The 27,495-nt window shown below is 34.7% G+C and overlaps 1 protein-coding gene across 1 annotated transcript in view; it reads right to left on the reverse strand.

Moving 5' to 3' along the window:
• Positions 1 to 27,495, reverse strand: part of LOC118737420 (homeobox protein slou) — a 128,552-nt gene that overhangs the window by 50,814 nt on the left and 50,243 nt on the right. Inside the window, exon 2 of the mRNA XM_036467894.1 lies at positions 1,627 to 2,839. Coding sequence (XP_036323787.1) covers positions 1,627 to 2,749 — 1,123 coding nt within the window. The 5' untranslated portion in view covers positions 2,750 to 2,839. The remainder of the gene's footprint in view (positions 1 to 1,626; positions 2,840 to 27,495) is intronic.

Here is a 27,495-nt window from a genome sequence, read left to right on the forward strand (position 1 = left end):
ACTATTTTTTCGAATAATTCATAAATTAAATATTTATCTGTGTATATTTATCTGTGTATAAACAAGTACATACATAAATACCCTGCAAAAAATGGAACTAATCCGGGATGACTCCGGGAGCAATCGCAAAGGAGCATGCGACTAATACCACTTTTGATCTCTTTATATGGAATGAACTGATCGCTTTTGTTCGAGCATGTCCTATGAAGAGACTAATTGTTCACCTTTATACACGAACGGGTATAAAAAGCGACTATTCACATTTAAAAAATAAAAATATAAATTTGCGCCGGCTGAGATTCGAACCCGAGTGCTCAGTTTTGTTTGGCGAATACTCTCTCTGTATGCCAACGCCGCAAACGAAATCTCATTGACTAAGTGCGTACATATCATTAAATCGTTAATAGTACCCGTTAGAGATGAGTTGGGGACTAATTGATCTCCAATTATACCCATAAGGGATGAGTCGAGACTAATTAACTTCCATTACTGCCCGAAAGAGACTAGTTGGCACTAATTAATGCCCAATTGTACCCGATTGAGAGTAATCTCGGAATACTCTCTTTAGAGATTAGTCGCACAATTTTTTGCAGGGTATGTATTATGGCTGAGTTGTGTTGAAAATTGGACACTTTCCAACTAAAATTACTATGATTATACTTAGAGTAGATGACATCAGCCCACTGCTATTGTTTACATCTTAACCATAGTTTTTTCGTCTACCTGGCATTGGAGAATCGAAGACTGCAGCCAACTATTCATGGATGCATAGCTACATAAGTTACGGACAGCGTAGGACAACCAACAAATGATTTTCTCTCATATTTCATGAGCACCCTAGTTATTGACGAAATTCTACAGAACTCTATTTGGTAATGGTATTCGTTGAAGGGATATGCGAAGGATGTCGTAATAATTTTCACAGGAAAGTGCGAAACTACCTTCCGCGACATAATACAAGAAGGTTAAGTTATGTCAGGTTATGAGGACGGCTTTGTTAAGAGCCGCAGAGCCCTATTGCGATGCCTGCAGTGTTTGCTCGTGCCCATACATATATGAAAAATGCATTTAAATTTATGTTCGAAAATCTGGAATATTTATGTTTATTTTTGCTTTTAATTAATACTCAAAAAATTTAACACTAATTTATTGCAAATCTAAGGCTGCTAAATAAAAATGTGTAATATATTAAAGTGCACTTAATCAAAAGTTTTTTATTGTATATTCATGAATTAATTTCATTTTTTGACTGCCAAAGGAGTGGTTTTGGTCCATAATTGGACTAGCATTTTTCTGCCTATTTTGAACTAGTATGAGACTGGTATATTTCTGACCGAAATCTGACAATTGCCATCTCGTAGGACATCCCCATGTTAAAAATACCAGTTGATTGCATGGAAAAAAGATAGTTGGCTGACTAGTTGGGCATGCGGTTCATACTAGTTGTGAGGTAGTTTACAACTAGTACATTTGACTACAGGGTACATACATGTATTTTAAAACATTCTGATTCTCTGGCGAATCTTAGAAGAGCCTGCAACGAAGTATTCCCTCAGCTGTCTAGGCTCTCGAAGAACTTTATAGCTGACTTTTTTTTTGATAAAATCACCTAAAAACCTAACTTACCTTTCTTCCTGCTGCCAGCTCCCTTTGTCAGTATTTGCGTCTGCTTCACATGCGGTGGTGGTGAGTGCGAATCACGTGCCTTTTTTGGCACGCAAAGATCCAGTGGCTGATCCATTATGCCACCATTGGCATCATCTTCGCTCGTCTCACTCACCGATGTGCTGCACAAGTGGCCGGGTTCACGTTGCGGCGATTGCGGTTGTTGCGCAAACTGTTGCTGAAAGTTGCGTAGTATACTTTTGGGCGATTTTGCAGGTACTGGAGGCAGCGTTATAGCGGCATTGGACGAAGAATTAGATGACTCATCCATTGCTTCGCGATGAACTGCATTTGTGCCACAGTTGGTGGCGGTCAAACTATGCTGTTGAATCGGCGAAAAGACGGCGCGCCATCCTAGAATGTCCGCAATGGCATGAGGAGTGGGCCGCATAGGTGGACGCGCATATACATGCGGATGCCAGCTTTCGGCGGCATTACTGGCAGCAGCTTTAAGTTCGAGATCACTTTGTATATGGATTTTGGTTGATTTAATTGAAGTTGGCATAGCAGCGGCGTCCAAACGCCGTGGATGTGGTGTCTTGGCGCGCGGCGGTGGTGGCGGCGGCGGTGAGAGCGGTGTATGTAACGGTGGTGCTGACAAACAGGCCGTCTCCATATGTGCCATACTACTACCATTGCCGTTGGTGTAACAGCTTGTTGGCGATGGGCGTGGCGTAGATTCGAGTGTCTTCTGTAGGAAATTACCCGCCAAGCGTTGCTCGGGGTCGCGCACCTTAAGCAGATTAGCAAGCTTTTCTTTACCACTAGGACTAATACATGCGTGACTAGGTACCAAATGCTGCGCCGCCATATTGTGATTCAAAGCGGCAATATTGTTGTTGTTCAAGCTGAAGTTGTTGTACTGCGGATGGCCATGCGGTGGTATCGTCAAAGGGCTCTGATACACATACGAGCTGGCCGCGGCCATATTGAGGTGATCTTGCTCGGCCAGTGAGGCCTGTAAGCGGGAGTGTTGTTTGAATTTTTGCTGCTCCTTGGCGAGTAGTGCGGCGGTGCTGAAGATAGGCGCATGCGCTCCACTAACCATTTCCGCAACAGCGTCGCGATCTATTTCGGGCATCATTTATGGGCGCTAAATTTGTTCAGATTGCTGTTGCTGTTGCTGTTGCTGGTGCTGGTGCTGGTAACGGGTGCCTCAGTTATGAAGGAGGTGCTGTGGATATAGATAATAGAGAGAAATTGAGGATTAGCGCATTTTGCCTGTGGGGTTGCTTTCTGTTCAATTGCCTCAATATTCCTATTACATATTAGTACTAATTAAGATGTGAGTCGCAACCTCGTTCAGTGGTTTGTATTCTGTAGCAAAATGTTGCTTGTGTACATACATACATGCCTACGAACGAGTGTATCATCGGCGATGCATTAAGTCAATTTAATTAAAATAATTAATTAGTAGCAACTAAGTTGGCACATGTAGTTGGGAACCGCAAAGGAAACCCACACATGCATGCGCGTGTACATACATCTGTACATACTTCTATACAAAAAGTTTGTATGTATGTAAGTGCATGTAGATACATGCATGTGTATAACATCGTAGCCATGAGTTGTGGTATGTAGGCTAACCAACTGCTTAATTTACTGCCCTTTTGACGTTGAATGTTAGCCGATGCTGCCTTATAGGCACAGTGGTTAGTACGGGTTGTAAAAATGATTTTTCTATATGTATTGACCGCTGTACCCAAAAACTTAAAGTAAATCAGGACATATGGCAATTAGTTTGCATAAGGTTGCATTCTCTAAAGTGGCATACATACATATGTATATCCCTCTAGTGTCTGGGAAAATCGACAGCATGCTTCGTGAGCGCGATATTACATCATCCTTGGACAATAATTTCGTGAATATTCGGGCTATAAGAGTATGCCCACAGGGAGTTGTTGCTTGTAAATACTTTATTTTGATCTCTCGGCATAGGCAAAAATTTAACCAAATTACAAGAGTGCAGTCGGTCCCACGACAGCCGGGTCTACGTAACCGGAACGACCCAGATTCAGAACTGTCACTCCAGCATCGTTCCCCAAAAACTCTTTGGAGCATTTGCACCGGTTTGGAATGCCATCGTTTTATTGAAGATAAAAGATGTCAGAGCACATTATATTTTACTGTTCAACGTTGGTCAGACTCAGACAGAAAAACTTAAAATCAAACACAGTCGAACACCTTACTTTTAGGTAGGCCTCTGTCAAAGTATCTTGCACTGTCAAGGTTAGGCACTTATAACAGGTATAGAAAATTCTTCGAGCGACTAAGCCAATCGATGACGCGGTCAGTTTTTTTTTTAATATTCACAGCGTTTTTCAAGTTATTTTTCGTTGTAAATTTTGTTTATAAAAATATTGATCATGTCATAACAAAAACGACATAAATCGAAAGTTTCGAACTTTATATACATATATAATACTTGTAAATAAGTATTTAGAAAAATGCAGCAAATATTCATAAAAATGTTATAATTTCTAATATTAAGTTTTAGACTGTTGAGCTTTACAGTTTTATATCCCACGAAATTTGATTGCTGCCGGCCTTTTGAGGCATTTTTCTATATAACAACCAAATTTATAAAAGCTCGCGTTGATTAGGTATTTATTTTTTTGTTTGCCAACGGTCTTGCGCATTTTCTTCCATAAGAAATTAATGTTTATATGGAAAAAAACTGCAAAAGACGGTAAAAAAATAAAATACCGAAAACTACGGCGAATTTTTAGTCGCTTAAAACTTTTTCTACTAAAATTTTATTGGCTAAGAAGTTTGAATTTCTGATGAAAATTTGTTGTATTTTCTAAATTTTTATTAATGTTGAAACTTTTTTAAGTAGAAATAATTAATTTTAATAATAAGTAATTAATTTTAATAGTAATTTTTGCAAAAAATGGGGTTCAGAACTACCTGAAAGCCCATGAATTTGTCCATGTATTTTATATGGGGAAAAACACTTTTGCGTAAAAATTGTATAGAACTTTTGAAAATCAATATTTTTCGATTTCCTATTTATCTTCAGAAGACTTTCAATTATATTACCCAATTGCTAATTTTAAGTTTTTTTCATACTAACGATTTTTATGAGTCCCCCCTATTGTACTTTTAGGTGTTTTTGGGACACCTATTCATAATATTTCATATTAAAAAACGCTTAAATAAACAATTTCTGATTGTTATTGGGCGGAGAAAAAGAGTTTTCCGATCGAAAAATATTGATTCTCAAGAATTCAGTACCATTTCTACGAAAAAGTGTCTTTGGGGCAATTCTAGATATAATTTTAATATGGGGTGAGAGCTTAACGTTTCAAACTTACCTAAATTTTAGTAAAAAATTTAAAAAAAAAATTAAATTTAAAACATATAGTGAATATATAATGAAAATCACCTAGTGAACGCTTATTTGTAGGAACACGTCTCTATTTTTCTCTCGCTTTATTAAATATTTATATCCCACAAATTTTTCATTTCTGTTACTTCCCATATCCTCCGAATATCGATGCTAAAAATAAAGTTTACTATGAAATATTTATATAAATGCCCCACTGTTACTTATACACTTGCTCGATTGTGAGTTGTTGTTGCAACCGCTGACTGCCGACCAAGTCAACTTTTTCAATTTGCTAGCATTTCTGATGTAATTCACAAGCCTTCAGTAATAAATAGCACAACTTGACGCAAACACATCGTCACGTGTGAAAACCCAGTAATTAATGTCACTTAATGGGAGTAGTGCTAAAGAGCCTTCAACATGTTAAGGATTTATTATTTTCAAAATCAAACAAATTAAGAGCAATGAGAGAAGGTTCAATTGACCATAACCATAAAAAAAATCTATGCAAATCGTATTCAAAATTTGTGTAGTTTAGGATTGTGTTGCTGATAGTATCATCACGTAATGATTGTTCCAATATCACTCCTAAATAGAACTAATCTCTAATAGCTAGAACATAGTCCAAATTACTACAGAGGATTTACTTATTTCATTCATCCTTGCCGCCATGTCACCCTACATATGAATTGTATATCGGCTTACATATAATCAGAAAAAAGGCTCCACTATTTAAGTGAGCAGCAAATTTGCGTTGGTATGAGCTTTTACAAGCTGCCAACAAACAGCAAGTGGAATTCTCGCCATTTCTGCGATGAGCACGCAAACTTATTCACCATCAAGTACATCCCTGCAGGAAAAGCGACTAGTTGTGAACTAGAATTCTACCGGTTTGCGTTTCAGCCGAACTAGTTCACGTTCTATCCTTTTTCAATGTTAGCGACTGGTATTTTTAACATTGCGATGTCCTACGAGATGTCAATTGTCAGGCTATGCATCAGCATCTACTAGTATAAATACTAGTAGCATCATACCAGTTGATGAGATAGTCTGCCAATTCATGCCCCGTGAAAAGCATAAGTGTGCCTTTTTGCTCGCGACGCTCCAGCAGTCACAATGGCCGACAGAGAAGAGCACTCGCGTGGTAAGCCTGAGGTCCCAGGTTCAAATCCTGGCGCAGGTAAAATTTTTTTATTTTCTATTTTTTATTTTATTTTTATTTTTTATAAATTTATTTTTTTGTTTATGCTGTTTATTGTAATTTTTTAATTTAATAAAAAAAATATTTTTGTTTAATTTCTTTGTTTTTATATTTCTTCCTAAATGTTTTTTTGCAACGAAATTAGATTTTCAAATTTGTTATTTATTTATAAATTGAATAAATTATTTTTACTTACATTTATTTAACTTTAAAAATCCATTTGACATTTTTCTTCAACTCTTCGGCATTTACAGACGCATCTTAAAATATGATATATCGATGTTCTTTTCTTTTTTCCTTCTAATTTCAGTTAATTCAGCTCACCAAAAAACATTAAACTTTTGCAAAGGAAGTATTTCGGCTATTTCAGTAGAACTAGTATTAAAAAAAAGTTTTTATTGCCGAATGTAGGTGTCATAGGTAAATGTAAAAAGCTGAGCAAAAAAAAATTAGAAATTGCCTTGTAAAATTGTGTTAGATTGGGGAATGTACGGCGAAATTTTTTTGTTTGCTTGGAAGGTGACATGGCTTAATGTATGTACATACATACTATACACACATACTATACATACGGTGACCATATTTATGACAGCCGAATACGGCACGAAAAATAATTTGCAAATTTTTTCCACAAAAGCTTGAGGGTTTTAAAACCCTTAAAATTCACCTTTATTTTACTTATATCTTCGATCTTTTGTAAAAGCAGCACATAAATATTTATTCAGATGCAATATCACATATTTGTAGAATATTTTTCCATAACTTTGTACTTTGTGAACGGAATTTTTAGAAACATTCCATGATGAAAATATCCGATTACTTTGGAAGAACGAGTGGCATTCAATGGATTATTTTCAGACTCGGATTCCGGCCAAGCGCAGTGCAGTGAATAATATCCGGAACTAGCTGAATTGCAAAGGGTTCCAAATGGTTCCACTTCCCTTCCATCTTTAAGAACTTCTTTACTTTTACAACATTGTCATGGTAGCGTTCCTATTTGGAGTTTCGCAAGTTGAAGATACAATCCCTCCTACATATGTATTCCTCGATTCGAGCCATAAGCGTCCAGATTTAAAAATAAGTACTGGTTCAAAGGCATGTTATTTTTGTGAGCTGTTAAGGCGCCAAATTACCGAATACGGAACATTAAAAGAAATACGGAACATTTGGCGTCCCGTATAAAATAAATAAATTACCAGGACATTTGACGAAAAAAGAGAACTGTCCCGTATAATACAGGACGGATGGTCACCGTAATTATGCATATATATACATATCAACTTTGGATTTTTTTTTATAAGTATTTAGTTACAAAGTTACGCAAATATTTACGTATGCAATGTTGCACAACACCAATTCTGAAAATAGGTATATAGTTACCATTCCACACACAGTTGGCATCACTGCTGCTTTTGAGTTAGCACTTCCTCCTGCTGTGCTTGTGTGTGTTTGCTAGGATATATGTACATAGTATAAAGTTTACCTCATACAGTAGTAATTAGAGAATTGTATGTTTTTAGTTTTGCTTACTTAGTTTTCTTTGTCGTATATATTTATTACAACTGAGTGTCCGTGAAAGGTTTTCTCCTCGTAATTGCCCCAAGTTTACTGCCTCCCACCTCTGTTTGTACGTCGACATCGCACAGTGGTGCAAACGCAAAATTTGCTATTCAAAAAGATCTACTGCCTATGATTTGTGAGGGATTTTCATTTTCTTTTTGTAATTGAAGGATAATTAAATTCTTAAGCGGTTAAATTCTTCCAACTGGTAATGAATCTTAAAAAATTTGAAATGTTTTAACAAAATTTCATCTAAATGTGTTTTTTTTTTTAATTTTTTTCGAAAATTTTAGGTATGCAGTTCTAAAGCATGATTTTTTTCCTTGCTTATGGTGCTAGGCATTTTCTTGCAAAGCATAAAACAAAAAAATAAAAATAAAAAAATGTGTTAGAAGTGTCAGAAAAAAAATTAAAAGTCAACGCGTTTCCCTAACCACTTGAAACTTGCACTTGCAACTTTTTTCGTTTTGGGAAACATTTATTAATAGAGACAGGAGATTCGATTTTGCACATTCTCCACACAACACAACAAATCCTAGTTAAAGAAATACAAATAAAAAAAAACAGCTTTTCTTAAGAATTTAATTTCAATTAAGAAAAAAATAATCGAGACCTTTTTGTAGACTAAATTCCACGTTTGCACCACTGTGCATCGCCTGCCAGCAATTTTGTCACGTTTCACTTAGTCGCTTTTGGCCGATTTCTGTTGACCTGCTTTTCGTTTATAAGTTAATTAAGGTTCCACACTCATACAGAGATAATGATTACCCCGCCCCTCGGCACCACCCACAGCAACAGCATGTGAATGGAAATGTAATTAAATTCGACTATTTCATAGTTTTGTCCTCTAGAAAAACATTTGTCATTGTTTTATATGTATATAGGTTTTTATATTACAATATATTGAAACATACATACAGTGGTGGCCAAAAATGGATGAATGGTGTTTCGTATTTAATATTTACAATGTTTTTCAAGCTATATTTTTTTTATATTTTTTTATATTTTAACAAAAACCATAAATCACATTTTAAATTTTTTTTACAGAACTTAGAAAATCCATTATTTTTTATCTAAATTACGAGCTTTTTAACCAGAATATTTTTAAATTTTTTCGGTATGTAGTTAGCAGAACTATAAAATTTTAGTAAAATTCTTTAAGTTTATATGGAAAAAAGTTCAAAACGCCTTCAACAAAAAAAAAACTATTATAAAAAAAATTTATGTAATTTTTCTAAATTCTTTATAAAGTTTGAAAGTGTTATTTATATGGTTCTTGTTAAAGCATAAACCATATTTTTACAAAAAAAAATAGCAAACAAATTTATGCTTGAAAAATATTGTAAATATTAAAAATGATGTTTCGTTTCATCTATTTTTGACCGCCACTGTACATATGTACATACATATATGAATATTTATTATTTATACAACAGTTATTGAATGACTTACGTAATTATTTGTAAATGGACTGATATGACGCACGAACTAATAAAACTTGCTCTCGTTTTGGCTTATATATTTTAATACATATGTACATATGTATGTATGTATATGAACATATTTGTGTCAACATAAGTACGTCCAATCTCAAAAGAAATTGGCAATTATATTTGGCCCACATGTCATTAATCCACATTTCAGTTTATAATATTCAAGCTGAATTTACACTTTGTTTTGCGGATATAGATTTTTCCTTAAAGAGAACTATTTAACTTTAATTTGTCAGTTGCAGAGCTGCCGCGATTACTTGATATTTTCCAAATAGCCTTAAACTAAGTTCAAACAGAAATAATTTCGACTCGATTTATATCTCATTTGAGTTACTGCTACAAATTGAGTGTTTTCACCACCACGGTTGCCTAAAAATGTTTACCCGATTTACATTCAATTAAGAAGTAATAATTCAAATTTTGTATGACAAATTGAACCTTAATTGAGTAATTAATTAACCGAGTGAAGCCGGCTAATTGTTCGATTAGCTGCCTGTCTGAACTTAGTCTAAGGTTTTATTTGATTGACAAAGTTTATTGGAAGGAATATTAATTTAAATTAAATTAAATTTAAAATATTCTCCTTAAACACACGTGTAGTGTGATACGCAATGATACTAGGAGAAGTAAAAATTTTCCTGTTTCTTAGAATCCAAGCTGATTTTGAAACCAGCATTGACTACAATACGCCCTATCTCAGAAAACTTTTCAAGAACGCCCTATCTCAGAATTGGGTTCAAAAACGCCCGATCTCAGCACATTTTCAATATATTTTCATTTGAGATAGGGCGTTTCTTCAACCAAATTCTGATATTGGGCGTTCTTTAATCAAATTCTGAAGTAGAGAGTTCTCGAAATATTTTCTGAGAACTGGCTGCCGAGATAGGTCGATCTTTCACTCAGTTGTAGATATGTACATACATATATCTAGATATTCCAATTGGTTTCGGGGTAAATTTTAGTCGAGATAGTTGTGGCTGCGGGACACTTTGAAGCCATTTATTTTAATTTCAAACAACTTGTCTCCAATCACCTAACAAAGACGCAAACTTATACATAAAATATTAGTTTTGATAATTTCAATTAAATTCATGATCACATGGCAACTCTTCTCGTGTATACATACAACACTTATACAAAGTGCAAACTCATTTAAGAACTTCGCTACAGTTAACATGTCATTCGAACTTAATAACGTAATGTATACTTAAACGTTTTTACTATGCTTCCAACAAAATAGTATATAAATTTCGTAGAAACGAGGAGTCTAAGGATAAGAGAATGTGAGCGAGAGAGAAATCCGAAAATCAACGAGGAAAGAGAATAACAAAAACAAATTAAATTGTTTAGTATGTGTAGTGCTGTGCTGTGCACACTGTAAAGTCAGCTGGGGAGCAAGTGGAAATGGTAAACAACGAGTTCGCAGAGATTTACGAGACATTGGCATGTGTTAACGATGATAAATTCAAACGAGTAGACACGAATGACACTAATTTGCTCACAATGGCTATTGCATGGGGACGCTGCTTCTAGCAAGTGGGTGGGTAAGTGAGTCTATGGGTATTTGTGTGTGTGTGTGCGTGCTCTTGAGCGCAAAAGCCAACTTTTACTTCGTTTGAATTGAGCGCGTGAGAATGCTTTGAGCTCGCAGTTGTTCGGAGTGGGTAAGTCGATGTTGCGCAACATGTTGCTGGCATTAGCAAGGATGTCTGTTGCTTGACTATAAATAACATTTTAATTTATGTTAGGTAATTTGTCATTGTGTTTTTCCATGAATGGTAGTGGTTGTGGGTGTTATTTGTTTGTGTCTTTGTTGTTTTATTTTTGCGGAAATCTACATGACTTATGTATGTATTTTTTTTAGTGATAATAACTATTTTGCGAAGGCTATATAATTTATTAGTAAATCAGCGAATTCAAACGCTTTATAATCTATGCGAAATATTGTACTTAGTGTGAAAAGTTAGTAAAGTTTTAACTTTAATTTATTAAATTTCGTTGGAAAATTTTAATTTCATTAAGAGCGTCAAATAAAAAGAAATAACAAAAAAACAAGATATTTCTTTCCAAATAACTGATATTGGTTGACAACTGCATATTTTAGTCCAATACCTTGGTCTCCAATTCCATAACTATGTCAGTTTTATATACTTTCGGGAAGGTCACCATTTCATTCGTTTACCTTACCAGTTAATATAAATTTTATATTATAAAAGCTATATTTCTTTCTTTCTTTAAAATTTATTTCCATTTAAATTTGTAAGCACTTATCTTTTTCACATTACATATATGTGTGTAGCGTTGTGTACATACATATCTTCATGTGCAGATTTCAATATCTCACTTCTACATTCATTGGCATAGTAAGTGACTTGAGTTGGGTAAAATCCCAAAACAACTTTCGACAAAGTGCTCACTTTAGTTGCGAGATGTCATTGTGTGCAAGTAGTTGTGTTTGTTCGTGTCATGTATATATGTATATGAATTCTTCGTTCTACCAGCTGACCTATGTACATATGTATGTACTAGCTAGCGTATGAATAAGCATAATAACCCACTGAGCGAAAGGTGTTAAAGTCTAAAGTATTTAATTGCAAATATAATTTCTGTACTTAAGTCGTATGTATTATTAAATTACAAATTCCGTTGCAAGAAAGCATAGACCGAGAAAAAAAAGGTATGATCGAAACGAAATGCCGTTCTCGTCGTTTTGTTGGCAAGAACGCTTAAAAACCCAAACCGGAATAAGAACAAAAAATTTGGGGAGTGTTTTTACAAGAACGAAAGTGAGAACAAAACTGTCTAGAACGTTCTCAACAGAGCGCTGGCGAATTTTCCCAAAGCGAATAATACTTTCGGGAACATTTTTAAGAGAATAAAATGCAAACAAAACTCTCCGGAACGTTCTGGCAAAGAAAAAAACGGTAGCAAAAGTCTAAGGGACTTTCTTTCGAAGAACAAGTTGGAAACCAAAGTCTCAGGAATAAGCTATTCGCGAAGAATGAAAGCGAGAACAAAATTTTTCTCATAGTGCTGGATTACCTTGAAATGAATATTAAAATAAAAATAAAAAATATAAGTATAGACAATTACGTTAATTAACTCAACGAAATATTTAAGACATGGACTTTTCTTGCACGGAAAATGAAAAATTGTTCCATAAATGGATAGTTCGCCCTAATGATAAACGATCTGGAACTTAAAATGATCAAGCATTTCTCTGACCTAGAATTAACAATCGTCATTATCACTGTAATGCTTTTTCACACCAACTCGCAGAGGCCCCTCTCATTATTAACGGTAAATTCTCAAAACTTATGTTCTCGGTTTGTCCTCGAGCAGAACGATCTCCAGATTTTTGTTTTTCTTTGGTTCTACTTGAAAAGGTTTTGGATACTTTAGTTCTTATTGGAAATGATGCTGAAAGTTTCTTTCTCATTCTGTTGCTATTGAGAACATTTTTGAGAGTTGTGTTCCCATTTTGTTCTTGTTAGTGTCTTATTTGACCTTATACCAGTTAAAAATAAATTTTTTGCTGCACAAATTTGTGAATTCTGTATAAATAAAAAGTAGGAAATTTCATAATAACCTGATTTGGTATGGAATCGTTAAAGCTTCTCCTTGATACCCAATTTAACATGTATCCCGTACCCAGAACAATCTTTCGTCAGCACAAAGCACAAGAATGGTACTGCCCTTTTCAACCTGCTAGATAATCGTCAAATTCGTTCAATGCCTTCAAGTCTCCGGGGTCGAGCTTCTATGAGCGCAAACTGCAAGAGGAGTGGCCGGAGAGAGCTTTCATATTTCACCTAAGAACTTGAATCCAATCACTCTGTCTTTGTTTCCGGGATCGAAAACAATTTCATATAAAACTTACTCTTCGGTAGAGCTATCGCGGCTGAGCGAGGCAGTGCCTGCTCGCAGCGTTGAGTTAACAAGGGCAACCTGCTAGTTATGTTCCTTTAATCTCTGTTCTGACTCCCTGTCCATACTGCACTGAAGCACTGCCTGCAATCAGGCTCAGGGGTGACGGTTGACAAACAATCTTTGCATCCGAACATACAAAATTTCGATTTCCGTCATAATTACATAGATCCCTGCGTCTCTAAAATAGCTCGAAAGCAGCTGAGGTCACTTAACGTGCGCTCATAATTGGCCTAATTGACTTATGTAAGTCTATAAGTTGCAAGCCATATAGACATTGCAGGAAACTGGTACACTCCTGGACAGCAAAACCTCATGACAGTACGGCGAACATCTGGCGGAAACTATTATGTACATGCGGAATTGCAAAGGCCTTCATGCAAAGGGGGGATCGCGGGCAAAGTAACGAGCTGCTTATTGTTTATTGAAAAGCTACAGCTCTGGATTTTGATGGGAGCTCTGACAGCTCACTGTTCGATGGCAATTTACGCGGTGCGGCTAAAGTCTCAATACTTTCACGAGGATAAGATTGAAATATTGTATCTTGGCTCGTATTCTATAATCAATTCTCAGGAACTCCGGGGGTATTGACAATAGCCATCTCCGAAATTAATTTCCTGCATTTCATCGATTGAGTAGTGCCCGTGTCGTTCAAAATGTCTATAACGTCTAAGTGTGTTCCCGATTTCCTTGCTGAAGTTTAGTCGTTAATGCTTGCTGGGGGTATTGCTCATGCTCTGAGATTTCCTTGAATTGAATATGGGTGATTCCATCAGCATAATTTAATGCTGTTTTTGCATTATTCACTTTTCGTATCTAAGATACGGTGTGGTTGATTGTCTCGGTACAAACACACACAAGCGGGGAAAATTGGGCGTTGGGCGGGCGTTTAGGAAAATTTCGTCCTTTATTGCTGTGCTGTGCTGTGCTGCTCCCATTTCTGCACAGCTAACTTTGGTATCAACTATTTATTAACATCCTACTTATAATTCCACTTTATACACCTACATACACCAGCACTGTTAATGTTTACACATACATATAATATTTGTATCCTCATCACAACTTAATGTCATTGCCTGCTGGCTCGAGGAAGTCGAATTCGTCATTTTTATAGTTAGGTTTATATACATACATACATACATACATCTGTCATACATGATTGCATATAAATGTATATAGATTTGTATGAATGATGCCATCTGAAACTGCCAAGAGCACCCCGTATGTTGTATGTAGAATAATCGATACAATAATAAGAAGCTTATTCTTGACGCTGATAGCAGTTATAATGGATGGGTGGATTTTTATATCCTTGCGCATGAATAAATGAAGCTAAAAATTTACAGTCATACATAACTATGTACATACGTATGTAATCTGTTCACACACTTGTATAATGCTTTTCAATATTTTTTACGCTCATCCGTTTGGTGACTGTACATTCCATACGGTTATTTTCTTTTGTTACTCTTTCAGCTCGTAAGAGTTGCATGAGCTTTCTTGTTTTGACATCATCGTAGATTATAGCTTCGTAAGAATTTCGCAATATTAAATTGTTGACTCGCTTATTATATTTTGAGTCTTTTCATTTGTGTGGATGAGTATTTTTTATACCCGAGCGCACTTGTGCATAAGGGTATATTAACTTTGTTCGCATAACGGTTGTTTGCAACAGCGAGATAGATATATGTATGTATACAAATGTATACACAAATGCTCAGGAAAATGTAAAAACTACGATATTTCAGTAAATATTGGATCCAAATTGTTGAAAATTAGTATGTAAAGTAGAATTTTTGTGAAAATAGTATTAGTACGAAATTTTTGGAAAATGGGCGTGACTCCGCCCACTTATGATGAAATGCTAAATCAGTAACTACTGAAGCTTATTGACTCAAAATCGATAATTACAATAACCACTTAGCAGAAAATTAGATTATTATACATTTTTGGATAATGGGCGTGGCGTGATTTCAATATTTCTGATTTTTTTTATGTTTCTTTCTTATTAATTTGAATAATATTTAATCCTTTTTAATGAATTTTTATCTTACATATGTATGTATGTGCATATATGTGGCTTAAAAACTGGCTTGTATAGTTTTCTGCAATTAGTGTACTTATAAAATGTTTGGATATTTTTTATATATCATTTTAAGACGTACAGTTTTTGTTTGTGTTTGGTGACGCTTAGATAAATTTGTTTAGAAACATTTTTGTGTAATAATTTCATCCTGGAGATTTCGTGTAAATAGGACTTCTATGCAGTTTTTTGGGTTAAGAAGTTCAACAGAATTATTTGTCGTACAATTTCAGGGTTCCTTTTTGCAAACTAAGTACCAAAAATTAAAAATAAGATTTGTTTAATAACAAAGATGTACCTTTTAACTCAATAAAATCAAAAACTTAGTAGGCCAATATCTTGAAAAAGACATCACCGGACAAAACTGAGAATGCAGTTTATCTACATTTGAATATGTACTACTTCGTGGGCTTATATGCTAGCAAAAATTTCGCGCTAAGTTCACTCATAATGTAATAGCCTGGAAACAAAGATATTAAACATCCAAACTCGGCTAAAGAACGAGTGTCAAGCTCAATCTGTGAATGGCCAGTTAAGCAATCTATATTATTTTTCAACAATCAAGAGATTTTCGATGACTACAATTCAGAGTTGTATAACATAGTTTTTTCAACTCAAATTTATGAACAACTTTGAAGGTAATGGCGAGAAAAGCACGAAAAAGTATTAACAGCAGCCGCAACCACCACATAAATAGCAGCAAATTCACGAAACTATGCCAAAGTAAATTCATTAAAATTTATCTAACCACGCATATGTATGTGCGTACATACATACATACATACATACATATCTATGGACATACTCGTATACATATATGGCATAAAATTTCAAATATTCATGCATAACCCTTGCGTAAGTGAACGCCATATCCGCAGTGCAGCATTATTACCGCCGCCACGTGGGCACGTGCTTCAACGATGCGTCACGTCAATTTAATTAGCAGAAATACCATCATAAAATATTTAAATCATTCGCCTAAAAATATTTCAACGGAAGGTGTAAGGAGTGAAATACTCAAAGGACTTATGCTAACAAGTATACGTGAAGGCGCTCAAGCGTACACACACACATATGTACATACATATGTATGTAAGTGTGTATGCATGAAGTATGTCTGTCGCCTCATATGACAACTTTGTTGTAAATCAATTAACGCCAGCAAAGCTAGGGGTGTGTTTGGGGCAACTTCCGGCATGTTATGCATTTATGTGCGCGCCCATAAATTATGAAGGGAAGAGCGAACATACATATGGGAAGTTACATAAATAGTAAAATATGATTACACAAGTTTTTACTTCCTGCCTATGGCGCGCGTGGTTGCTGCAAATTTAACAAATAATTGACCAACAGCTGTTTAGGATAAAAGCCTACAAAAGCACTTGCAAAAGAGTGGAATGGCACATTTTTGCAATCAAATAACTCAATCTAGAAATATTGCTCATTTGAGGGTTGAAAATTAAAAAAAAGGAAAGCAGAACAAAAAAGCATATAAAAAATACTTAAAATAACATAAAGGATGTCCGTTCTCCCAGTGTCAGTCAGACCAAACAAGTTCAAACGAATCTGCAACGGAAATGAAATGCCACTTTAATTTTAATTTGCTTATCCTTTCGGCATTGTCCGTCCATAGTCAGTTAAACGTGTGCAAGTATACGTATGCTTGTATGCACATATACATATATATAAGTATATTTAAACGTGTGTACATATTTTTGCTCACAAACAATAATTGGCTGCATACACAAACGTATGTATGTATGTATGTACTTGCACAAGTGTGTTTATACTTTATAGCATCAAGTTGGGCACGTTGCCTCCAAATGACTGTGTAAAGGAAGAAATACTTATATGTATATACATATGCATGCGTACATACATATATGCAGAGCTGTAAGCTCGTTGGCTCGACTACCCAGCCTTGCTGGCTTGACATGCTAGCGCTTGAAAATACCGGAAATATGTTACAGTGTGTGACATCGCAAATTAACTCCAGTGCCCTGTGGGGAAAATCTCTAGCTCTAAACTGGTGCGCTTCTAGTACATTTAGATCCAGTACTGGTTCGCGCTAAATCTCTTTTGCATGCAAAACAACTGGCGAATTTAACATGGCGATATCCTAGGGGGTGTCAATTTCCCCCCGTTGCATCCGTTTTTCGATGGTTCCGAACTGGTCATAAATTCTATAGTTCTAAAATCCACAACTTTTCAATATTTTTCGGTTCTTCCGTGAGTGCGATTTTAAATTATTTTCAAAGAATTTACACACATACCTTTGGCTGAAACAAACTGGAATTTATTCCAGACGGTCCCAAGTTGTCAAAATGTTAGCACAAATTTTTTGTGTTTTGCATTACCAAACTATGAAAAAGCATCTGCGAAGTGCAGAATGAATGCGTATTTGAACGAAAAAGCCGCCAAACACATATCTATGTAAAGTAAATAAGCCCCCCGCTGCATCCCTTGTTCGATAGATCCGAACAAGTTCTGCATCCCTTTTTCTAAAACTCCTAAACAATTCTAAATTCGTCATCTCAGATATAAATTTCTAATGAAAAAAGTGAATTAAAATAGTTTTTTAGAAGTACCACATTTCGCTGAGTTGGAACTGGATCTAGTTACTGTCGGACTGGTTCATTTTTGGCGATAAAAACTAGTACGGAACTAGAAATTTGATTGCCCCTTTCTCTGCAGGGCGTGCTTTCTACTCAACTTCTCATACTCCGTCGCGTTATCGTTATAGCTCATGGTTTCTTACCTTACCTGCTATAGACAAATGTGTATACATAAGTATGTATGAATGCAGTGCTCTTTTAGACATTTTTATCTAGCTTATTCTATAGTTGTTTATTCTTCTACACTTTACATGAGTTAAGTGGCAGTGTCAAAGTTGCAAATATGCTTACATACATATATATATATATGAATATTTGTGCGAATATATACTCTGCCATATGTACATTAAGGTGGTCCAAAAATGCATGTGGAAATAGTAAAGTCGGAATTTTAATGCTCTTACAACCTAGGATTGTTCTAAATCGAAAAAATATAACCCTGTTTATTTCTATTTCGAAATAAAAAAATATTTAGAAGTCGCTCAAAACGCTTTATGTAATTTTCCACGTATGCCACATGTATGCCACGATAAGTGGCAATTGAAAGCTAACAAAATTCTGCCTAAACCGTGTATACATCACTTTTCCATAGGCTTAATAATTGGTCAGAAATTATTTAATCATTCCAGATTTTTTTTCTGTTTTTTGATGAAAAAATTTCTCAGGAAAAATAATAAAAAAATAACAAATTCTGTATAAATTTTTTATATTTAATTATTATTTATGTTAAGAATAATAAAATCGATGTACATATAAATAGTAAAAAAGGAATATGATCAGAAAATAGTGTATGTACATGGCGTATGAGTAACATTCTTTTCTGTCCATATTTGATAAAAAAAAATAATTTCCATTTTTTGGCTTTCATTTGATACATTTCATATTAAAATTGTCAAATCGGTGCGTAAGATATACGCATATAGATTAAGTGGAACCACTTTTTTTTTAGCTGAATAACGGTAATTTGAAAGTTTCTCAAAAATCTATGCATAAAAAATATTTACCCGATTTTCGGTATCAGCGAGCGATTCTACATACATACATATGAATTGGATATGGGCATCCAGTGAACAAAAACAAAAAAAAAAATGAAATTTGTGATCCAATCATATTTTTGGGTGAAGTCATTACATATAATCAATTTGAATAACTCCGATGGAAAAACAGTATCGATTGTATTTTTCGTATGAATAGTGATGCACCCTAATGTAGATATGTATACCTAAATATCTGCTTGCTACATTTTAACCAGTTCATTCGGGTTACACACATTTGTATATACATACATACAATAGATACGATTATCTTCTAACATTTTACCCAGCAATTTTGCCTGTATCCTTGTCAGTGCCAATTGGTAGTTGCTTGCCAGTGTTGCTGTTATTTCTATTCGGAGTTTTTGTTGCTACTAGTAGTGCTTTTGCCGTCACTAGCCATTTTGCTATAACTAGTATACATATATATGTATGTATGTCGCTACGTATATACTTCACTTTCTTTCCTTTTTTCATTCCATCTCATCGCTATAACTGTTATTCAACTACCATTTTATATGTCATGAATAAAGAATGCAATAGATTTCGGCTGACTGACCTCGTTGCCTTTAACATTTTTGGTTTTTTTTTTTGCAAATTCTATTTAGAGAAAGTTATATGAACTATTTAAATATTTTATGAAGCATAGATAGAAGTGGCCATTTCAGAGACTCGATTGGCTAGCAGTAAGTAAATACTTAACGTTATTAAATAAGTAGTTTTACTGTTGAATTGATGTAATTTTTATTGCTAATAAAGTAATAAAACTTAAATTGATGGGAATAAGTACGAACGTAAAACGCCAGATTTTTACTTGAATACCCGAAAAGGATATGATTCGGTAGGAAAAGGGAATTTAATTTTCAAGAAGTAGAAGAATGTGAACAGCTAAAAACTACCTGCGATGTTTGTGGAGTTGCCACTGTTTTAGAAAGAGCCACAAGTGAATTAGTTTAAATTGGTATCGATTATTTTACCGATGGACATAGATTGCGATGAAAATTTCGATAACATTTACCATAACGAATATAAGTATGTATCAGTAAAATTGAAAAATAATAAATTGCGCTCACATTTTGTTTTCTTTTCCCGCTTTACGAGCACCACTCATTTATTTTACGATTCAAATTCAAATTACGCCCATAAATTATCTCATAACTCCATTCATCAAATCACAAAAGCTATGTAAACAAGTTCATATCAAATCCTACAGCAATTGTTAAAGAAACAGCAAATGCATAGTACAAATACGTATGTAAGTAAACTCCTATTAAATAGCCGCGAAAGCCACCACCAGAAGAATTTAATCAAATCCACTTTCCAGTGTCTCCCTTCGGCATTCGGGCCACTACGGCATTGCCAAGCCATATTTCCCCGACAGTTGACAAAGCGTAACTTTATTATTGTCGTAACGCCCACACCACCACACCACCACACCACCACGCCACATGCCTGTCAGCCACCTAGCCCAGCCACTACATAGCTACTCACACAATCTGCAAATTCTACAAACTGCTGACGACCCATCGAATGTTAGTGCTCGAAGTGACGCTGGCTGGCTGCATCGAATTGCCGCATAATAAAGCTAGAAGCCAAACGTTCAAACCCGTGGCCTTTGAATGGCTGCCACCCTCATCGTGCAAACAATGACACAATAGACTTACCAGACATATACATATGTACATACCCACATCGCCATATTACACAAACACGTGCGCGCACACACACCCACAATCGTCGCGTAGTTGTATTTAGTAACGAGTGCTGCTTGTTATAAAATAAAAGCCCAAAATTGCTTGAAAATTGCGACGGATCAGAGAAAATGTCATCGTTTTCCCTTATTTACTTAACGACATCCGTTTAAACGTTTCCCAAGTTTACTTTTTTGTTCGCTGGATTTGTTCTATTTGCTTTCTTATTGCTAGTACGCTTGTTTCTTTCGCCTTTTCGATTTAATAGCGCACATACAGATAATAACAATATCCTTGAAATGAACGATTGAGCACTTGATACTTGTGTGTGTGTGTGTGTGCTCTTTTATTTATAAATAACAGCGAGAGTGAACTAAGTGCGTAACACTCCGTTTTTCTATATGTGTGTATGTAAATGCATTAGGGTGGTCTAAAAATAAGATTTTTTTGAGTATGCAGTTTTGGAGCCTATTAAATTCTATTGCGTTGATTTTTGGCAATTTTTTAACGCATTTCTTTACATATATATTACATACATACATATAGAATTTTTTTTGTATGGAAAAATGCGTAATACAGTCAGAAAAAAAATATCTAAAATCAATTACGCAAATTAAAACTTGCACTTTTTTATAGTATTAGGAATTAATGGGCCTTTAAACTGCATACTCAAAAAATTCTGAAAAATCCTATTCAAAAGTTGGAAAATTTAGATGCAACTTTGCAATTAAAAAAATTTGCGTCTAAAAGATTTTTTAGCCATTCTTTGACAACAAATTGTAATTCCTCGGTTAAAAATCTACAAGAAAAGTCCATAAAACCAACCACCCAAATTTTTTTGTTGAAGTTAGCCAGCAAAGTATTAATTTTTTCGAAAGTTAATTTTTAAACAATTTTTTTTGGGGGGGTTGAATATAATATTTACATAATGGCACTATTTTTACCATTTGAACCCATATTTTTCGATAGTTCTATCTTATTCTTATTGAGAGATTTATGATTTTGTCTATCGACACTCTCGAATCGTACACTGTGCGCCCCCAGAATTATAGAAAATGGAGAAAAGAAGCATTTTTTTTTCGAAATCGGTTAATATTTGCTTTGAAGTTTTCCGTGTATTTAACATGGCGAAAATAAATTTCTTCGTGGAATGGCTTGGTCGCAATTAGAGTCGGTTATGACGTCTTCATAGGGTAATCTGATCTTTGACCCCTGTGCGTTACGCCTTAACGACTCCCATCGGGACCAAATTGTGTATGTGATATATTTGACTATAGTTGCATCGACGTAGGGGTGGAGACTTAAGAAATCGAATGTAAAGGACCACCCTAATGCACGTATGTACATACCTATGTATTTATATAACAAATATATTCCCTTTTGAATAATAACTGCGATGTATAGCCATAACTCAGTCAATAAAATTTGAGGAAGAGATGCATCTACGCTAAAGAAAAATTGATTGATTTGAATTGTGTTTAAACGTATGTATGTATTTGTATTTTTTTGTGCGGTTATACGCAAAATAGTTAAGTACATAGAAGTAATGCATGGAAATGACATTTGTGGTTTAAAAGGAAAACAACCTTTGAATATATTGATTGTCATTATGATTGAAGGAATAATTCAATCGGGCGATTAATAGCTAAAAATATCTAACAATATAAGTATGCATGTTTTGTAGTTTTCCCTTGTGTACAGTCACTCCTTTAACCATCGGGTAACGACGAGAAGTTTTAAGCATGGCTGCAAACCGGTTTTCGATCCGAACCGGCGCCTTTTCGGGCTTCGTACCAAACCACGAACCGAACCATTTTTATATTTTGATATCCCAAAACCGAACCGAAAAGCACTCAAAAAATGGTTCGATCGATTCGAAATCCACTAAAGCATTTTTCAAGTTTTGTAATACATACACAACTTTGCCTAAAAATGCAATCCTTTGCAAACATTTTTGATTTTAATCTATATGAGTTATAATTTCGTCCATATAAAAAATGCTTGGAATGTTTTTATATGGATGAAACTACATATCACAGTCTGCAAAAAGAACAAAAAAAAATTGGTGCCAATTTTAAGGCATGTTATTAAAACTGGCACTCATCATATTACATAAAAGTTGAATGAGATATAAAACTGCATAATCGATTTTTTTTTTTATTTCTAATTAAAAAGTCTGAACTAATGAATGAAATCTTATTGAGGTTTGTATATTTTTTCTAACTTTCGTGCAAAGTTGGGAATTAAACTTAGTAGTTGTGGTTGTATATTGAGCTATACTTTTATACAAAAAATAATAAACATTAAACCAATAAAAAAAAAAATACCGAAAATGAGCCAAGATTTTGAGTGTCAATTCAATATGTTGAAAAGACTCACGACTTGTCCAAACCCTAAAACAAAAAAAATTACTAATATTTTTCTAATTTCGCCTTAATTGCGTTGATTTTAAATATTATTTTTTTTTGCTGAGGTTATTACGCATTTTTTTATACAAAAAATTTGTCGAACATACATGTTTGGAAGAAAATCCGTGAAAAAGTTTCCTAAAAATTAACTTGAAATTTAGAATTTTTTTCTAGAAATTCTTACTAAAAAGGTTTGCAATTTAGATGAAACCTTGAACAATTTTCATAATTGTTGAACAAAGTTTTAAACTTGCATTTATGCGGTTTTTGTTAGACGATGAACTATAGGTACTTAAAAAAAAATAAACATTAAATAAACGAAAACACAAAATAGCCATAATTGTTAAAATATCGCGTCCTAGTTTATTTTTACACCACTATGCTCCATGTAGATATTTGAATTTGATCTCAATAACAAAGCATTTAATTTTTATAAATGTACATAGATTTGTTATATTTTTGTAATATTCGTATCCTTTAGCATAAAAAAAATTTTACCATTTGAACCGAACCTAACCGCAGTTCAGCAGTATTCATGAGCCGGTTCTTGACCTGGTACAAGCTTTTTCTAAGTGGTTTGAACCACTCAACCGAACCGCACCGTTTGCAGCCCTGGTTTCAAGAGACATTACCAGCCGAAAAAGATATTTCTATCATACAGCTATAAATATTTTTCCTTTCCAAAATACAGTGGCGAGCAGAAATGAGTACATGGAGGAAAATAATGCATAGTAAAAATAAATATTTTATATTTGATTATCGTTTAAATATGTTCGTATTTAAAAATAATATTTTCATACCAAAATTTAGCACGCACGTATTTGAGTGTTCACATCTGAGTATATACATACATATATGTAAGTGTGTCAAGCGTCTTTGCGCCCTCAGCTACATCCAAACATCAGCATGGTGATCTCTAGGAATGCACTAATCGCGTGCATGTCAATCCCATTTGCACTTCCAGCCACCAAATCCACCAAATAGATTTTGTCCGAGCCCAATAAAGCTCGCCATTCGTTTCCCTTATTTGAAAACTGAAGAAAATTGGAAATACCAAGTGAATCCAAGCCATTCTCCATCTGGATTTTTTATCCCAGAAAAGGCCATGCTCTTCCTCTGCTACAACTTGCGAGTACCACACAGTTTATAAGCTTCAGGCTGCTCCATATAACCAAGCAAGTTTTTCTTAGATTTTTCCTGCCTGGCTTTTTGTAAATCGTTTTACACGTTACCACGTAATAAAATGTATAAAAATGTTGTATTTATAAAAAAAATTTCATACAAACTCACTTACATATAAATACTCGTATTCATGATAATAATAAGAGTAACAACAATGTTCCACACTTGAGTCCATGCGGTTAAGGACATAGAATGTATTTATTTATATTTGTATTTTATCGTTCGAAAATATGAGCATAAGCGACGTTGTGAACTGAAAATGTTGCACCTAACATTCGTAAGCTTTTATTAAAATATGTATGTATTTTATTTACTGGCAAGCGTTGCAGAAATTCTTACAACTACTCTAAGAGATATATATCAACACTTAATATGTATGTATGTAGCACAGTCACATTCGACCTGCTTTCATATCGCACACGAACTTCAAAGGTGACACAACTCAAAATTACCGCGTTTGTCAGAAAATGCGAAAAACTATTTGCTAGCACATGCTAATCATATGGGCCAGGCAGACTTTAACTTAAGTTTTTTCAACAAATTATAACAAAAATTTGCTCCAGATTTTGCTGAAAGGTAAATAAAAGCTCTGCATACATTTTTAGTGCATAATTTCAAAAATGCAAAATTTTCAATTGTGTCACTTCTGAAGTTCGTGTGCGATATATATGTATGTCCTTCTGCAGGGGAAACTCTGCCAAACGCGCGACTCTAATGTGAAAATTGCGAAATAAAATTGAATTTGTGACAAATTTATTCTCGTTGCAACAAACGCGCTTACATAAAAGCGGATAAAAAACTGACTTGAAATATTTATTTGCGTATATATATGAATGTATTTGTGTGGCAGGAAAGCTTACCCAGTGGGAATTAGGAGCACGTAATAATACCTTATTAGCAACTTACTCTTCACCTGGCAGTCATTACCATTTCCCTGCCGAACGTCCCTTACTTTTGCAAAGGCATGGCCGCCTTATGTAAGTAGGAATTTAGAATGTACATTTGGTATCAGACATACTTCTGAGCCGCTTTACAAAGTAAGTTACGTGTAATGCAGAGCAGTCGCTCGGAGTAGTTCGGTGCTTGGAAATAACTTCGGCTGCACCTTATTTTGCAACTGACAACGTAATGTGTCTTCGGAGGTGTTCATTTTGCCCTTTACTAGTAGATGACATTGGCCATGATGACAATTTTGGTACTAAAAACTGAAAGAAAACATGGCTTACCTCGCAAGGTGCTTACCTATTTTCCCAGTGGGTAGCCACTCATGCATATGAACTTATGTATGTGAAAGTATTACTATGTGTACAAATGTAAGTATGAGGAATTCTTCGCCAACTGAAGCGCCCCTTTCTCCAAAACTGGTTCAGGTAAAAAAATAACTCGGTAGTTTTTTCAAATCCAATATTCGTTGACATTTATTGCTCGGATATAATCATAAATGTTGGAAATTCAAAATGGCGGATAAATGTTCGAAAATTCATTCATCTCTCTCCTGACTTTTTTACATAAAGATATTTTGCATCGAGCGGGGATTTGGTTGACGAAGAATGCCTCATATGTATGGACATAGAGTTTAACTGGTAAAATAGGTGACTACCAGCTGTGCTGGTTCACTTTTATAAGCAGCAACAAACGTATGCAACCAAGGTGATTCACGCGTATTCACGTACATATATACATTATGTTTATAAAATACATGTGCTAAATATTGCAATGGTAATTGTATCATTTTGCTTGCCACGTCAGGTGAGATTGCGACATGAGCGATTGAAGTTACATATGAATTCACATAGACACATAAATACGAGGCAAGTATGTATGTATGTAGGTTGCCCATACGTCCAAGCACCCACGCTATGCACACACTTCTCAAGTGCTTGTGCCAAAGGTAAAGCCGAAAGCCAATTCGTTTCAAGCAATGTTACAGTTGTACTCGTACAAACTGAGTTAGTAATATACATATGTATAAGAAACAAACACTCACATGCGCACTCTAATGGGTATGTGAAAAGTTTGCAACGAATAAATGGTAGGATATATGTATGTATAAAGCAGCCGAGCCCAGCGCAGGGCACTTGCTTATGGAGTTCTGCTGGCGTCCAAATCCTGTGCATGCCAATTTGTTGCTACATACTTGCATGTCTGTGTGTTTTGAGTGTGCTACAGCTGCCGGCTTGCAATATGTGCTAGCTATATTTCTGTATGAGTTATATGCACATACATAGGTATGCACATTAGGGTGGTCCAAAAAAAAAGTAAAGTCGCAATTGTAATGCTCTTACCCCCTAGAATTGGTCGATACCGAAAAAAATCACCCCTCTTTTTTTATTTTGAAATCAAAAAAATATTTGGAGGTCGGTCAAAGCGCTCAAGGTTTTCCACGTATTTTTATATGGGGAAAAAACCACTTTTCGTAGAAATGATATAGAATTCATGAAAATCAATATTTTTTGAACGGAAAACTCTGTTTATCTTTAGGAGACTTTCAATAATAATATCCAATTGTTTATTTAACCATTTTTTAATACTAACGATTTTTTATTGGTCGCTCCATTACATTTTTCGAGGTTTTCTTTGGGGGTTTTTGGCGGACCTATAAATTATATTTGCAATAAAAAAAATGGTTAAATAAATAATTGGATGATGTATTGTGGAACGATTTTCCGTCATCCCTCCACAATACATCATACTCCTACCCTGTCGGAAACACAAACAACCAAAAAGAAATAATTGGGTATTATTACTGAAACAGAGTTTTCTGGTAGAAAAATATTGATTTTTAACTTTTCTAAAGTTGCTTTTTTCCCCCATATAAAATACATGCAAAACTTTGGGCGCTTTCAGCGACCTCTAAATATTTTTTGATTTCAAAAAAGGGGCTATTTTTTCGGTATAGAACAATCCGACTTTACTTTTTCACATGCATTTTTGGACCGCCCTAATGTATGTATATATATAGTTATTATAAAGTTTGAATTGTTTTTCACCGTTCAGTGACTTTATTTTGCTTATGTATAAGTATTTTTGGTCGTTGTTTTATAGCCACTTTCTACTCCTTTAATACGGTTCATTGTTATGAGTAAACGTACTATGTATTTTTAAGTTGCTAGTGACTTTTTCGTACGTGTACATGTGTTGTTTAGCTTAGTATGCATACAAGGTAATTTTAATGTGTGGTTTTAACTTCTAAGAAGCTTCCATTATACGAATGCAGTTTGTGTTGTTTGCTAACAGTTCATTTTTCAAAGTTTCTGTCAGTTTATTTGGTTAGTTGTTACATGTTTTATAGGATTTCAAAT

The sequence above is a fragment of the Rhagoletis pomonella genome, unplaced genomic scaffold, assembly GCF_013731165.1.
Source record: "Rhagoletis pomonella isolate Grant_MI unplaced genomic scaffold, Rhpom_1.0 Rhpom_scaffold_00004, whole genome shotgun sequence".
Taxonomy (NCBI): domain Eukaryota; kingdom Metazoa; phylum Arthropoda; class Insecta; order Diptera; family Tephritidae; genus Rhagoletis; species Rhagoletis pomonella.